This window comes from Canis aureus, chromosome 14, assembly GCF_053574225.1.
Source record: "Canis aureus isolate CA01 chromosome 14, VMU_Caureus_v.1.0, whole genome shotgun sequence".
Taxonomy (NCBI): Eukaryota; Metazoa; Chordata; class Mammalia; order Carnivora; family Canidae; genus Canis; species Canis aureus.
This window is the reverse complement of record NC_135624.1, coordinates 30318033-30332955: the sequence shown is the minus strand read 5'-3', so window position 1 is coordinate 30332955 and position 14923 is coordinate 30318033. Positions and strand designations below refer to the sequence as shown.

Genomic DNA, 14923 nt, shown 5'->3' with positions numbered 1-14923 from the left:
GCCCCGGTCCCTGCATCAGATGATGCCTCAGGAGACATTAGGCTGTGCTTGGTCAAGGGTGGGGAGCTCTTGAGGATGGATTTATTGTGAATGCTGTTCCAAAGCCTTTACTCATTAAATAGAAATAATCCTCCATGGTTTTATAATGTTGTCTCCTGCTGCTGTTTTCCCAAAAGAGCTTTCACATTAATTATGACATCTTTACCTCTTAGCGTTCAACATCAAGCAGTAGGCTGTGTGGAGGTATTATTAGACCTGTTTTATAGTTGAAATTCGGCCCCTGAGAGCCTTAGTCACCCGACCAGGGTCACATGGTAGAGGCTGTAGCTTAAGACCTAGATTTTCAGGTCCTTCAATCACTTGACATCTGGCTCAAAACAAGTAGATGTCCAGGAGTTCTAGCACTTAACCGAGCATAATGGTTAAGAGTGCAGGCTCTGTGGTCAGTGCTTGTCGTCACCACTCAGCTGGGTGACCCTGGGCAACCTGCATGGCTCTAAACCAGTCTCTGTACCTGGAAAATGGAAGTGAGACTAGCACGTCATTGTGAGCATCTAATGGAGTAAACCAGGAAAAAAAGCACAGTTCCTGGCCCATTAAATAATCTAAAATTTAACCGCAATTAATTATTGTTGTAATTAATTTTTAACAGTTATTACCATTGTTGTTGTTATGTCATTGCCATTGTTGAGGGACAGGAGGTCTGTCTTATTCCCCTTCATTTCCTAGCGTCTGTCATATGGTAGACTCCAAACAGGTGTTTGTGGCATACCTTACAGTGTCCTGGACAGTCTTTCCGGAGTCTGTCCATGGAAAGGGATGGGTTTGGCATCAGATGAGGCTGGGTTCCAATGTGGATTCACCAGGAGTCTTCATTTTTCTTATTTAGAAAACATTGCCCTGAAGGGGTTTTTGGATACTCACTGTGACAGATCCCACTATACAATCCGTGCTTAGTAAGCAGCAGCCATAATTTCAGTGGCAGAGAATCAAAGGTTGGGTTCACAGGCCAGTTGGGAAGTTTTGTGAAAGTTTCCCGGTTTGATAAGGCCTAGCACAGAGTGAAAATTCGGCAGATATCCATCAGAGAAAGGCCTATTATTTGCAGTAGTTTGAAAATTCTAAGGAGGGCCTCGTTGGAGGTATATATGAGGTATTTTTAAAGAATATTGTAAAATACATAAAAGGTAAATAAATATATGTATATATTGAATTTTAATGTATTCTCAGGGCACTTGTTACTGCCGGCCCTTTGGAGCATATATTCTGAGGGTTGTCCCTGACTTCGGAGCATTGCTAGAAGCATCTGTCCCCAGCCAGAGGATGCAAGGCTGACTCCACTGCAGTGGCCTCCGATAGGCAGCCTGATGTTGTCATCACTGTTGTCATTGTCATAAACATTTATTGAGCTTATATGCCCTATGCACTTGGCATGCAGTAACTTAATCTCCATAATACCTCTATGAGGTAAATACTATTGTTGTGTCCATTTTTCAGCTGGGGAAGATGAGGCTTAGGAAGGTTAAGTTCCTTGACAAAAACACCACATAGGGTTAGGGATAGAATTTATGATTTGATTCTAGATCTTTCTCACTTTAGGATGTGGGGAAAGTCCCCAGCTCTGAAATCAAAAAAGCCTAAGATTACATTCCCTTATTTAGGAGCTGACTTTGGGCACATTTATGCCTCTAAATAATGAGAATGATAACAGTACTTATTGGGGCACCTGGGTGGCTCGGTGAAGCAGCTGCCTTAGCTCAGGTCATGATCGTGGGGTCCTGGGATCAAGCACTGCATCAGGCTCCCTGTTCATGCTCATGCTTTCTCTTTCTCTCTCTCTCTCTCTCTCAAATAAATTAATAAAATCTTTAAAAAGAAAGAAAAGGAAAGGAAAGAAAGAGAAGGAAAACAGTACTTATTTTCTATACCTGTTAGGTAAGAGTAAATTAAGCAATGGACTTGAGGTGCTTAGTGCAGTGACTGGCATATGCCAAATACTCGACAAACTAGCCATTATCACTATTATTACTGGGATAGTAAATCACTGCTTTGATATTGCTATGGGGCTTAAATGTTGAAATGTATATAAAGGCCCTTTCAAACTGCATGGAACATATTAGGTGATTAGTATATGTTAGTCATCACCCCAAAGAAATACCAGCAGTTGAAATTCTGACTAAGTGGCCCTTTCTGGTTCAGCCAGTAAAACTATAGTATTTTGTTCTTTATTCTTTATTTATTCAGAACTGAAAGGAGTCACCTACCTCTTAGAATTGTCTTACATTCTGCAACAATACCATGAATTCCAGAAATTCCATACAGATACTTGAAAATCATGAATCTCCATAATGAATGGATCAAATTTCTTTCTTTCCTTATTTTTTAATCCAGTTTCCATCCTCACCTACTTTCCCCAGCACCCACTGTACCAACTTCTCAAAAGTCTGTCAGCACTTAGGTAGACCAAGGATCCTAACACAGAGCTTATCCTTCTCCCTGGAAGGCCCTAATCAGGCCATTTTCTGCCCTATCAGCTGTCCTGTTCAGTCACACACACCTGTATCTGCGACAGTGCACCCCACCAGAGCCCTGTATTTCTCTCTTCCCTAAACCCCTGAATTTACCTTTCATTTCTCTGCTTGCTGCTCTCAGTAATAGCCTCCTCCACCCTCCCACTGCCTGCCCTTGTTCTGTCCTCCACCAGAACCCTGTCTCTCTGCTCTCTCCCTCTGCACCTGGCAAAACCTGCTTGGTAAACCCTTCAGTTTGTACAGAAGGATTCATGTGTTTACAGAATTTTGCTAGTGAATGGTTACTGTTAGATTTGTAATATATGTTTAAAAAAAAAAAAAAAGCACCAGAAACTTAAAACTTATGAGACCTATGTTCCTGCGCTGTTTGATATTAAATACGTTTCTCTGTATTACTACTAATCCCAGCTCTAGAGGTAATAGTGACTGATTTTTGGGGGGAGGCATGTACTGCATGCCAGGCACTGTTCTAAGCACCTTACAGTTAATTCCCATTATTTCTGCCCTCAGCAGGATTATTATTACTGTCTCCAAATCTACATCACTAAACTGTGATTTTTAAAATATATCTGTACTAGGGGCACCTAGTGACTTAGTTGGTTAAGTATCTGCCTTTGGTTCAGGTCATGATCTCAGGGTCCTAAGATGGAGCCCCGCATCTGGCTCCCTGCTCAGTGGGGAGCCTGCCTCTCCCTCTGCCCCTCCCCCTGCTTGTGCTCTCTCTCTTGCTCTCACTCTCAAATAAATAAAATATTTTTATAAATACATCTATACTAGGAAATTTCACACGTATGTACATATGTATGATTAACACACTCCTATTTATGCACATAAATACATGTGTTGGCTGGTGGTTCATTTGTGGAATTAGAAAAACATACAGGACCCATGACCTAGCCTCTGCTTACTGATCTAGCCTCGTTTTCTGCCTCTCTCACGTTACATTTCATGTTCTGTCTTCCCGCTAAACCTCATTCTTCCTCACAGGGTTCTGGTGAGGATTAAATACAATATTGTAAAAAGCATTTGGGTCAGAGAAGGTTCCTGACAAATGCCAGAGCTCCCCTCCTGAGGTCTGTCTCTGCCTTAGCCAAGTCTGTCTTATTTTTTGAAGAGTCCATCATCTCTGATAGATTAAGAGCTTTTCGTAATACTTTTTAAACTCTGCGTGCAATTCCAAACTCAGGAGAGTGGCTGTGTCTAGGAAGGGAAGGAGAGAAGAGATTGGGATTGGGGTAGAGAGGAAGCATTCCATAACACTTTATTTCTTAAACTGGTTGGTGGTACATGAGTATTCTGTTAATCTAAAGATTGTGATATATGTCATCTGAAATAATGTAATTCCAAGCAAACAAATAAAAATCCTCTCTCCTTATGTTTTACCAGTGACCCTTCTTTGAACACAGTTGAGCAGGCAGCTGAATTCCTTTTTTTTCTGGCTTCCAAAAGCAGAAGAGGGGGTCAGGTCTGCTGGGATTCTCTGGGGTGAGGTGAGGCTCTTTGGCCTCAGACAGAAGATTTCCGGGGTAACTCCAGCTTATGAGGAGATCAAACACATGCATTCTGTCTGTCGTGCTGATATGGCCTTTCTTTTGTGTTTTTCTGAGCCACTTCCCTCAGTTACTTGGGCAGTAACTAGAGCTGCATTTTATCGTTTTTAATATCTCAGCCTGAAATGCTGACATCCACTGTAGGCATCATGAATTTTTGATGCAGTGGTGATCGGAAGGCTGCTGGGCCTCACTTGCTTTTCCAGGAGCACTGTGACACTTGTCTCCATCCGTGCATGGAGACTTCCTTGGGGTTCTCCCCACTGCGGACTCAGGGTTTGTTTGTTCTATAAGTGCCTATGGCTCCCGGGCAGGTATTGGGAGTGTATTCGAGAATGCAGTTACTTTAGATTTTCTTCGCAATTATTTCAACAATCTAGGATATTTAAGAAGGGAATGCTTCTTAAATTCCTGAAAAGGAAATCAACAAATCCAAGTCAACAAATATTTACTGAGCCCTCCCTTCTTAAGCCCACCTCACAGAAAACTACACACACAGTGGTATTTGTTGGGTGGGGACGAAGAGATGAGCCAGAGGTAATGGTGGCAAATAAAGATCTGAACTTACACAAATATGTGATGTGGTGGAAAGTATTGCAAAAGAGGTTCAGAGAATTACCAGAAGGATCATTGCCGACTAAGGGAAGGCTTTATAAGAGATATTGAGTGAAGTCTTTAGGTATATGATTTTGCTAGACATGATTTTGGTATACTTACTCTTCATTTATTCATTTAGTAATACTATGCATCTCCATTTATTCGTTCAGTACATATTATGTGTCTTCTGTGGGCCTCCATACAAATCCATGCTTCCATGTCCACCACAAAGGAAGTACAGAGTACAGGCATCTGAAATGCTGTCACATGGAAAGGGATGCATCTCAGCTCCACTCATACTTCCTTGGTCAGTGTGTGTCATGGTCCATGCCTGCTTCCTTGAAGGGTGTAGAGATATGTGGTACTGCCTTCCAGAGCCTGCAAGGATGAAGAACTTGGGTTTCTACGACAAGTGCTAACATCTGCTTATAAGAGTCACAAATCTGATGCACAATTTAACCGAATCACACCGGATACTGTATTGATAGTAGACTGTAGGTGAGCAAGAGCTGCAATAGAGACTTTTGTGGGAAGCTTTTGCAGAGGTCAAGACAAGAGATGTGGTTGAATAGGACTGATAGCTAGGACCCCCGGGTAGCTCAGTGATTGAGTGTCTGCCTTTGGCTCAGGTAGTGATCCCGGGGTCCTGGGATCAAGCTCCGTATTAGGTTCCCCATAAGGAGCCTGCTTCTCCTTCTGCCTATGCCTCTGCCTCTCTCTGTGTGCCTCTCATGAATTATTAAATAAAATCTTAAAAAACAAACAGGGCTGATCGCCCTGGGGATAGTGAGAAGTTTTCAGATTTTGGTTCCATTTTAAAGGTAAAGGCAATAGGATTTCCCAGTGGGCTGCATCTGGGGTATGAGAAAGAGAAAAGTCAGTATGACCTGGATGGGTTTTAGCCTGAACAACTACAAGAAGATACTTGTCATTAACTGACCGAGATACAACAGTCTGTAGAAAAAGAGAGTAGGAGGCAGGACATTAAGGGTTTGCTTCTAGCATACTGAGATGAGAGTTATTGGGCATCCCAGTGGAGATACTGAATAGCAGTTGATATAGAAGTCTCTATTTCAGGGGTGGGATCTGGGCTGGGGCTATCAGTTTGGGAGTTGTCAGCTGATAGAAGTTACTCAAAGCCATAGACTAGATGAGATCCCAAGAAAGTGAGCATAGATAGAGAAGAAAGAACCAGGGCCCTCCAACCTGATCAGGTCAGGGAGGTAAAGATCCATCACAGACATTAGAAAGGAACAGCCATGAGGTAGGAGGACAGTCAGAAGTATGATATCCTGGGACCCAAGCAGGTGGGAGTGGTTGTTATTTATGGAACACTCACTCTTTTTGAGAAACTTTGGACAGTTTATATCAGCTCATCAGCCCCACAATCATGTAAAACAGCATTAGTCCCATTTTACAGATTGGAAATCTAAAGCTCAGAGTGAGGAAATTTACTAATGCCTCTGATGTGCCAGAGATGTTAAAAAACTAAAAAGATAGCAATAGGTGGTGAAACAAAACTTCAAACATAAATCCATCTGGTCCATCCTGTACAACTTGCACCAAGAGATTGTGAAAAAATGCTGTTTCTCAGACCAGAGCTTAGACAGACTTAAAGGAAATTGAGTTGCAGAGAAAGAAACATGTTAGAACCCATGGATGCTTCTTTTGTGTTTCAAGGTAGATTTTTTTTTTCTTTCTTTCTTTTTAAGATTTTATTTATTCTTTATTCATGAGAGACACAGAGAAAGAGAGAGAGGCAGAGACACAGGCAGAGGGAGAAGCAGGCTCCATGCAGGGAGCCCGATGTGGGACTTGACCCGGGGTCTCCAGGATCAGGCCCTGGGCTGAAGATGGCGCTAAACCACTGAGCCACCCGGGGTTCCCGATTTTATTTATTCTTAGAGTGAGTGGGAGGGAGACGGAGAGAGAATCTCAAGCAGAGTCCATATAGAGCATGACCATGAGATCACACCTGAGTCAAAATCAAGAGTTGGATGCTCAGCCAACTGAGCCACCCAAGCATCCCCTAAGATTGATCCTTTTCTTTTTTTTTTTCTTTTCTTTTTTATAAATTTATTTTTTATTGGTGTCCAATTTGCCAACATATAGAATAACACCGGGTGCTCATCCCATCAAGTGCTCCCCTCAGTGCCCGTCACCCAGTCACCTCCACCCCACCCCCGCCCTATCCTTTTCTTTTAAAGATTTTATTTATTTGTGAGAGAGAGCGAGCATACACACGTGTGTGTGTGAGCAAGTTGAGGGAGAGGCAGAGAGAGGAGAAACAAACTCCCCATTGAGCGGGAAGCCCAATTTGGGGCTTGATCTCAGAACCCTCCAAGATCATGACCTGAGCTGAAGGCAGACGCTTCACTAACTGAGCCACTCAGGCACCCAAGATTGACTTTTTTATGGAGAATTTTCTCCTTGTTCCCTGATAATTGTAGTTTCTTAATGGAAATACATGTGCTTTAAAATGTGATGGGGGCAGCCCTGGTGGCTCAGTGGTTTAGCGCCGCCTTCAGCCCAGGGTGTGATCCTGGAGACCGGGATTGAGTCCCACATCAGGCTTCCTGCATGGAGCCTGCTTCTCCCTCTGCCTGTGTCTCTGCCTCTTTCTCTCTCTCTGCCTCTCATGAATAAATAAAATTTTTAAAAATGTGATGGTAATATACCCCTCACCTGTGGGGGTCCATGGATTAACTGGGATATAAGTGAACTGAATGAATGCTATAGAAGGCCAAGGTGAAACCACCTTTAACAGAGTGAAGACATTCAGTGCCTCGCTGACCACCCCTGGACATGGTCAATGAATAATTGATGCAGTTTCTCTTTGCTTTCCTTTTAAGTTTCTTGTGATCAGAGTTCAAAATAACTTGTCATTGTAGCAAATAATAGCTCAGACTCCTCTCTCCTTCTTCTTTAGATCACGTACAAAATGAAGAAAACTATGCACAAGTTCTTGACAAGTTCGGAAGTAATTTTTTAAGTCGAGACAACCCAGATCTGGGCACCGCTTTTGTCAAATTTTCTACTCTTACAAAGGAACTGTCCACGCTGCTGAAAAATCTGGTAAGCCATGGCATAAGTTTCTTAAAATTACAGCCTGACCAAAGTACAATAAGAAGGTAAAGGGAACAGTCTAATAATCTTTTTCCTAACCCTCCATCCTGGGGGTTAAAAACAATTAAAATTAAAAAATAAAAAACAAAAAGTCTCAGGTATAGAGTCATGTATAAAAAAAATTGTAAAAAAAAATTAAAATTAAAATTAAAAAAATTGTAAAATTCCTAGATCCAGTTGATAGCAGGTTAGATTTATTGAATCAGAGAAAGTGGTTAACCTGAATTCACTTCCACACTCTACCATTGTTTTGGTTTGGGTTTTGTTTTGGATGGCTTTTAGTAACTTTTGCTTTTTATTTTTTATTTTTTTATTTTTTTATTTTCTTTTGCTTTTTAATTAGTAAAATGTGACGATGTCAGACATACACTGGAGATACACATTTCAGGTGTTATGCCTCACTTGTACGAAGACAAGCATGCATTTTGGTCCCTGCTTTAGAAGTAATAAACCTCCCCAGTTCTCATATCCTTTCAACCCCCTGCCAAGGAAAAGATTTTGAGATTTGGGGAATCCATGGTTACAGAAGTGGATGACAAGAAGAATCCCTAAAAATCTGGGACATAAGAGGTGCTGACCCCAGAAAGCAGACACAGCGTTTGGGGTGGGAAAATCTATTTGGCAGGTACTAGTGTCTGGATACCTGCATTCACACCCTGTTCACACTGAGAAGGTTCATTATAGTGCTACCACCCACACTTCCTTGTGCATTCAATTAATCAAGTCTCTCTTCTCCAAAGCCCCAAGTGTTAGAAGTACAGGGAGGTTGAACGGTGTCAATGAAAAACTATACCATACTTTTCTTCATCTCCTTCCTGAAGAACAGAAGCTGATTCTTCCTCTCCCCCAGTCTCTCAGTATGACACTTTGCATCCTTTAAGAACCCAAACTCAAGATGTCTTGGCCCTGGGTCAGTTACTCACTGATAGGCTCCTGTGGCCTTATAGGAGAATCTTGTTACGGATCGGTGTGATACAGATGGCTAGCTTACAGACGAGTACACAGAATTGGAAAAATGAAAATGACCTTTCTGTAATGTATTAACCTGGAAATTCGACCAATCAGAATATTCTTTTTTTTTTTTTTTCCTATCATACTAGATAAATACTTGGGTATGTCTTTTTTCCTGATGATTTAATTCTAATTTGTGGTTTATGCCATTGAATTAATATCATACAGTGATAGCTAATCCTAAAGTAAAGGCTGAGAATAGAAATAGGTCTCATTTTCAAAAACTTCAGAAAGGGTACTTTTGAAGTTAGGATAAACATGTTCCTACACTTTGGGGTTTATGTGACAAATCCATGATATCCCTGTAAACCTTAGAGTATTTAAATTTCTTATATTCAGAAGAGGGCCCTCACTCTCCTTCCTCTGAGTACTGTGTGTCTTTCTGCTGATGGCATTGCTCAAAGGCTATGTGGTGGGAAGAAAGGAAGTGAAACAGGACTCTGACTATTCACTTGGGTAATAACTGGTAACAGACTTGCTCAGGGAGGAAGTTCTGTTTTCCCCCAAAGTAGGTGTTTTCACAGGGATATCTTGCTTACCTTTAGTTTCCAGGACACCAAATGTATTTGGCTTCAGTCGAGATTCATCACTTGCACGTTTCCTGGACCAGTCCATTCCTACACTTCCCTCCACTGTGGGCCCCTTCCCCCAATGTGTGTTGGCCCCAAGAGGCAATGGTCACTCAGGCAGCATTCGTTGTATTTGCTTACCTAGTAATATATTTGCTTATCACCGTACAGAAACCACTGATGTTTATTGAACACTTTGATGGACCTGGCAACGTGCATGTATAGATTTCTTATTCAGCATCTTACAACAATCTTGTGGTCACTATACCTTCAATCCAGATGAAAAAAATAAGGCACATTATTATTTAACTTGTTCAGATACACTGTTAGTAAGCAGATGTGTACTCAAACATTCTGTCTCTGAGTCCATTGTCTCTACCACCCTACTCCATTATACTGCCTCTGTCACTCTACCTTGGTGGCTGTCACCTTGGTAGTTGTGTTTCTCTAAGTAGAAATGCTGATCTAGGTGGTCCCCTACACATACTCCAAGCTGCAGGCCTTCTTCCCTGTCTACTCTCCTTTAAGTCTAAGAAAAATCAAATAGAAATTGCTAGAAGGCCCAATTCATTTAATTAAAAACAAAAACATTTTTCCCTTTGAAGATCGTGGTGGCATTCCTGATGAGGAAACAGGTAGAAGAATCTTCCTGTACTAGAGTTGGTTACTAAGGGAACGCTATTCTGATTGAATAAAAAGCCAGTCCCAGGAGTTTAAACCTGACAACAGTTTCAACAGCTTGCTGCCTCCGTTTTCATGTTCTGCCAGGAAAGAAAGCAAAGCAGACACGAGGATGGGGCCAAGCCTTAGAGCAGAAGGCTCAGGAGGGAGAGGCTTCCAGGTCAGCTTGCAGTACCTCCAGGCCCTAGATGAGGAGTTGGGGGGGAAGCGTCCCAGAGCTTGTCAGAGCTCTCAGTATTTCTCAGGAGATTCCTGAAAATCCTGTTCTCTTAAGCTAGTGGGGTCTGGAAACATGAAGCAATAGTGGATATAGTTGGAATTTAGACAGTAAGATGGAAGAAGGTGCTTGGCTATTTTTAGACTTTCTAAATGGTATCCTCAATCTAACCAGCAAATACCAAATGTCTGTTGTGTTCCAGGGTCTGTGGTACATATGAGAAAATGTCATTTTTCTAACTAAGATAGTCCATATGATGATTATTTCATTAGTTTTAATTGAAACATTACTTAAAATAGAGAAGGAAAAGGTAGGTTTAGGGGTCAGGTCTTGCTTCCTACTTTTGACTAACTGTAGAAAAAGTAGAAACATCCATCGTGTTGTTTATAAGTAACTCGTATTGTGAGTGTGTCATGTTGAGGACTATGTAAAGGGTTGGTCCTGAGAAATACGACCCACTAAGTCAGTGATTATAGCGATCTCATCACCACGTAGAAAGTTTGTTTTTGTTTCCTATCTTTCAGTGATTGTAGAAGGTAGGATGATCAGGTGGGAAGTTCTGTGAAAACTCCCAAGTGCTGCACAGATGTTGGCGTCAATGTCAGACAGGGCTGAGGCTGTATTTCCTCGTCCCACTTCCAACTGGTGGGTGGAAGTTGGATCTCCCTGAGACTGGAAGCGCAGGTCCCCTTACAGCCTCAGGCGAATGGTTGAACACCAGTGCTAGTTTCCTCACCTGTTACCTGGTAGCATTGGGACTTCAGTGAGATCATAGGATTCAGTCTCCAAACACAGTACGTGGTATGTGGAATTTGCTTAACAAATATGAACTTTTATGTTATTTATAATTATATATTATTTGTAATTATTTTATTATTACGTCGTCTTCAATCTTCATGGCAGCTCCCTAGGGAATGGCAGGTATGGATAGTCCTATCACATTCTGCAGATAAGTGCATCAAATCTCAAAAAAATAATATGCCTGGGAAATAGTAGAGTGGGGGCTTGAGTTCAGGTTCCTTGACCTGCACTGGTTCAGCGATGCTGCCCCCCAGCATTTACAGAGCAACAGCATTGCCTTTGTAGATTGTGGATGCTAATCGCTCACCTGGCTTAACTAGAACCTATACGAGTTGCCATCAACCCCTGCTTGTGTTTAGCTTGCAGAATTCTGGCTTGTCTATTTTTTCCCTTTCATTTCCCTCATCAGTGAGTTATAATAGATTGGAAAAAGAGAGAGTATTAGCCAGTGGTTCACAAACTTATGGTCTTAGGACCCCAATCTTCAAAATGATCAAGGGCAGGCAGCCCTGGTGGCTCAACGGTTTAGCACCACCTTCAGCCCAGGGCTGGATCCTGGAGACCCGAGATCAAGTCCCACGTCAGCCTCCCTGCATGGATCCTGCTTATCCCTCGGCCTGTGTCTCTGCCTCTCTCTCTCTCTCTCTCTCTCTCTCTCATGAATAAATGAATAAATAAAATCTTTTAAAAAAATTATCAAGGGCACTGAAGAGTTCTTGTTAATGTGGACCATTTCTATCTATACTTAGTGTATTATAATTTAAAATTGAGGTATGTTAAAGTCACTTAATTCTTTTTGTTGCAATAAGCAGTTTGGTTGAGGTAGACAAAAAAAATACAGCCTCACACGAGTCTATATATTGAGAAGAGAGAGGAGTATTTTAAGAATTCAGGTGATTATCACTGTTCTTTGATACTGTGTCGAAACTTGACAAGTGTTAATTTCTTTATAGTTAGTTTCTTTACAGCAATGTGAATCTGAAACCCTATGTGTGATAGGCTCACTTTATTCATTTTTGAGAAAATATTTGCCAGATTCCCACATCTCAGTACCAGTTTGTCAGTCATTCTTTCAAGGAAAAAAATAATGTCCCCTTAGAAAGCTGACAGACAAGGAGCACCTGGGGGGCTCAGTCTGTTAAGAATCTGACTCTTGGTTTTGGCTCAGGTTATGATCTTAGGATCCTAAGGTCAGGCTCTACACTAACCACAGAGCCTGCATAAGATTCTCCTTCTCCCCCCTGCCCCCACTTGCATATACTATTTCACTTTCTTCCTCTTTCTCTTCCTAAAAAAAGAAAAAGGGAGGGAAAAAAAGCTGACCGACAAAATTAGCTATTTTAGCTTGCAACTGAAAATATTGCCTAAGTGCTTTTTCTCAAGATAATCATCATATTTTGGTGTGCCCGAGAGTGCTTTGTGCATACTTCCTATTATATCAAACAGAATAGAAGAAAGATATACTCAGGGATTTATATGTAAACAAGTCAGTAATTTTTGCCATTTCATCATGGACATTTTTAAATGAAAATAGCCTCTTTTTTTTTCCTCCTGCAAGAGCGAGACCATGAGAATACAATGACGTAGTTTGGTGTCAAGCAGTGCCTTGGTTCATATCAGGACACCAGTGATTTCACCTCCATTACTTTCGTCCTGTCAGTGCTAATATCTAATGGTGGAAAAGTCAGATAAAATCTCTTAGTATTAAAAAAAAAAAAAAAATCTCTTAGTATTATTATGAAAGTACTTCTGACCTTGGGGCACCCTAGGGGCCTATGGACCACCCACTTAAAGTCCACGGGCAAAAGAAATCAAAGGCTTTGCTGTGACTCTGGCCCTGGCTTTGAGCGGATTAACGTGACCTAACTTACAGACATGAATGTCCTCATTGGGAGAATGAGAAAAATACCTTCCTTATGCTGTGCTTGTGTGAGGATCATCATTCCACACACATTGAGAAATTGTGTAAGCTGCAGAGACCTTGAGTCACACACAGTGGGCTGTTACCACATTAACAGACTCCATTAATATTAATACTGCTGGGACATTAATAGCCACTGCAGGAGAACTTTATTTATGTATTTATTTGTCTTATTATAAAAAGAACACTTGCCTGATGGGAAAAATTTAGAATCCAAAGAGAAAATTGCAGTGTCTTTTTTATATTTCTCCTTCCCAGAGATAACCAGTCATTGATATTTGGGGTTTGTTTATCTTTCTATTCCACTATTCTATACCTTCCCCCACTCCAAATAGATGAAGTCATATGTTGTAAGGAACTTTAGTTTTCACTTAGTGTTGGCAGTAGAGCATTTGCACTTCCCCTATTTGGGACAAATTACAGATTTTGAAACTTGAGAGGATGTAACTTTCTGAAGAACCCCCTGTAATGGATTCATCATCCTGAGCAGTTCAGCCCCTGTCCCATGGCAATGTCATTCCGCCCCTGTGGTAACAGCCAGAGCTGGGACATCTACTTGACGGCAGCCCCGGTACTAGGGCAGAGGGAGGACCCAGGACTTACTGTCCAGTAGGACTACCCATATATGTGTATAAAGGTCTTGTGTCTTTTGCTTCCTGTGTGCTTTTGACACCTTAAAGTGAAAATAACAAATTCCATAAAAGGGTGACTTTCATCAAGATAACATTGCCATTGGGCAGCCCCGGTGGCTCAGTGGTTTAGCACTGCCTTCGGTCCAGGGTGTGATCTGGAGACCTGCAATCAAGTCCCACATTGGGCTCCCTGCATGGAGCCTGTTTCTCCCTCTGCCTGTGTCTCTGCCCCTCTCTCTCTCTCTCTCTCTCTTTCTCTCTTTCTTTCTCTCTCTGTGTGTCTATCATGAATAAATGATAAATAAAATCTTTAAAAAAAAAGATAACATCGCCATTTGTATATTTTTCTGATTAGAGGCTGGAGGAGGGGTCTGGGGTAAGATTATATAAACGGGTAGCCTGAGGGAGTTCCTTTGTGTTGATAGAAGAATTCTCTTAACTTGGTGGTGATGTGGTTATCCCGACCTATGTATGTGGTAAAATGTCACAGAACCACATACAAACGTACCACAAAATGAGTGCATGCAAAGCTGGTGAAATTCAAGTCAGGTCTGTAGCCTAGTTGATCATTTCATACCAGTGTTGCTTCCTGGGTTTGGAAAATGTCCTGTGGAAGCTGTTGACTTTGTAAAGTATAAGATATTGCCCTAGGGGAAAGCTGGGTGAGGACACAAGGGACCTCTCTGTCCTCTTCTTGCGACTTTTTGTGAGTTTGTAAACTTTCCAAAATGGAAAGTTTATGTAAAAGTATATAAATCGTCCAATTCTAGTCAGAGAGACAGACATTTTATCTTGAATGATAAAAGCTGTTGTTATATGGAAATTCCAACGTAAAACAAATGTGCCCTGCAAAAAACCCAAGACCTCACTTCTCTGCTGTGCCCTCAGATCTGTAATCCCACTTCCTTTGCACTTCAGCAGGTTTTCTAAACCACTCTTTCTCTGTGTTTTCAGTTGCTCTCTTTAACTACAGAGAGAAGTCCTTTTTGTGAAAATAAATAAATAAATAAACAAAACAAACTAATAAAGTCCTTTTTGGGTCACTGTTCCCTAAACATTGAAGCCAGCCTTTGTCACATGTGAATACAGCTAGGGAATGCTGCCTCTTAGTGGCGAGAAGCCAGAGAAATATGGACATGATCGATTTTGTTGATGATTTTAATACATGTGTGGCCGGCTTTTAAGTGTACAGGCTTTTATGCGAAGTGCCTATCCTAACATTTGGCTCACAGTATATGCTTAGTAGATAGTAGCTTTTTTTTTTTTTTTTTAATGATTAGAAATATT

At 41.4% G+C, this 14923-nt stretch overlaps 1 protein-coding gene across 2 annotated transcripts in view; it reads left to right on the top strand.

Moving 5' to 3' along the window:
- The window catches only part of ASAP1 (ArfGAP with SH3 domain, ankyrin repeat and PH domain 1), a 356668-nt gene that overhangs the window by 217971 nt on the left and 123774 nt on the right, over positions 1-14923 (top strand). For both annotated transcript variants that reach the window (XM_077847265.1, XM_077847264.1), the window contains exon 5: positions 7608-7753. In XM_077847265.1, the coding sequence (XP_077703391.1) occupies positions 7608-7753 (146 nt within the window). The remainder of the gene's footprint in view (positions 1-7607; positions 7754-14923) is intronic.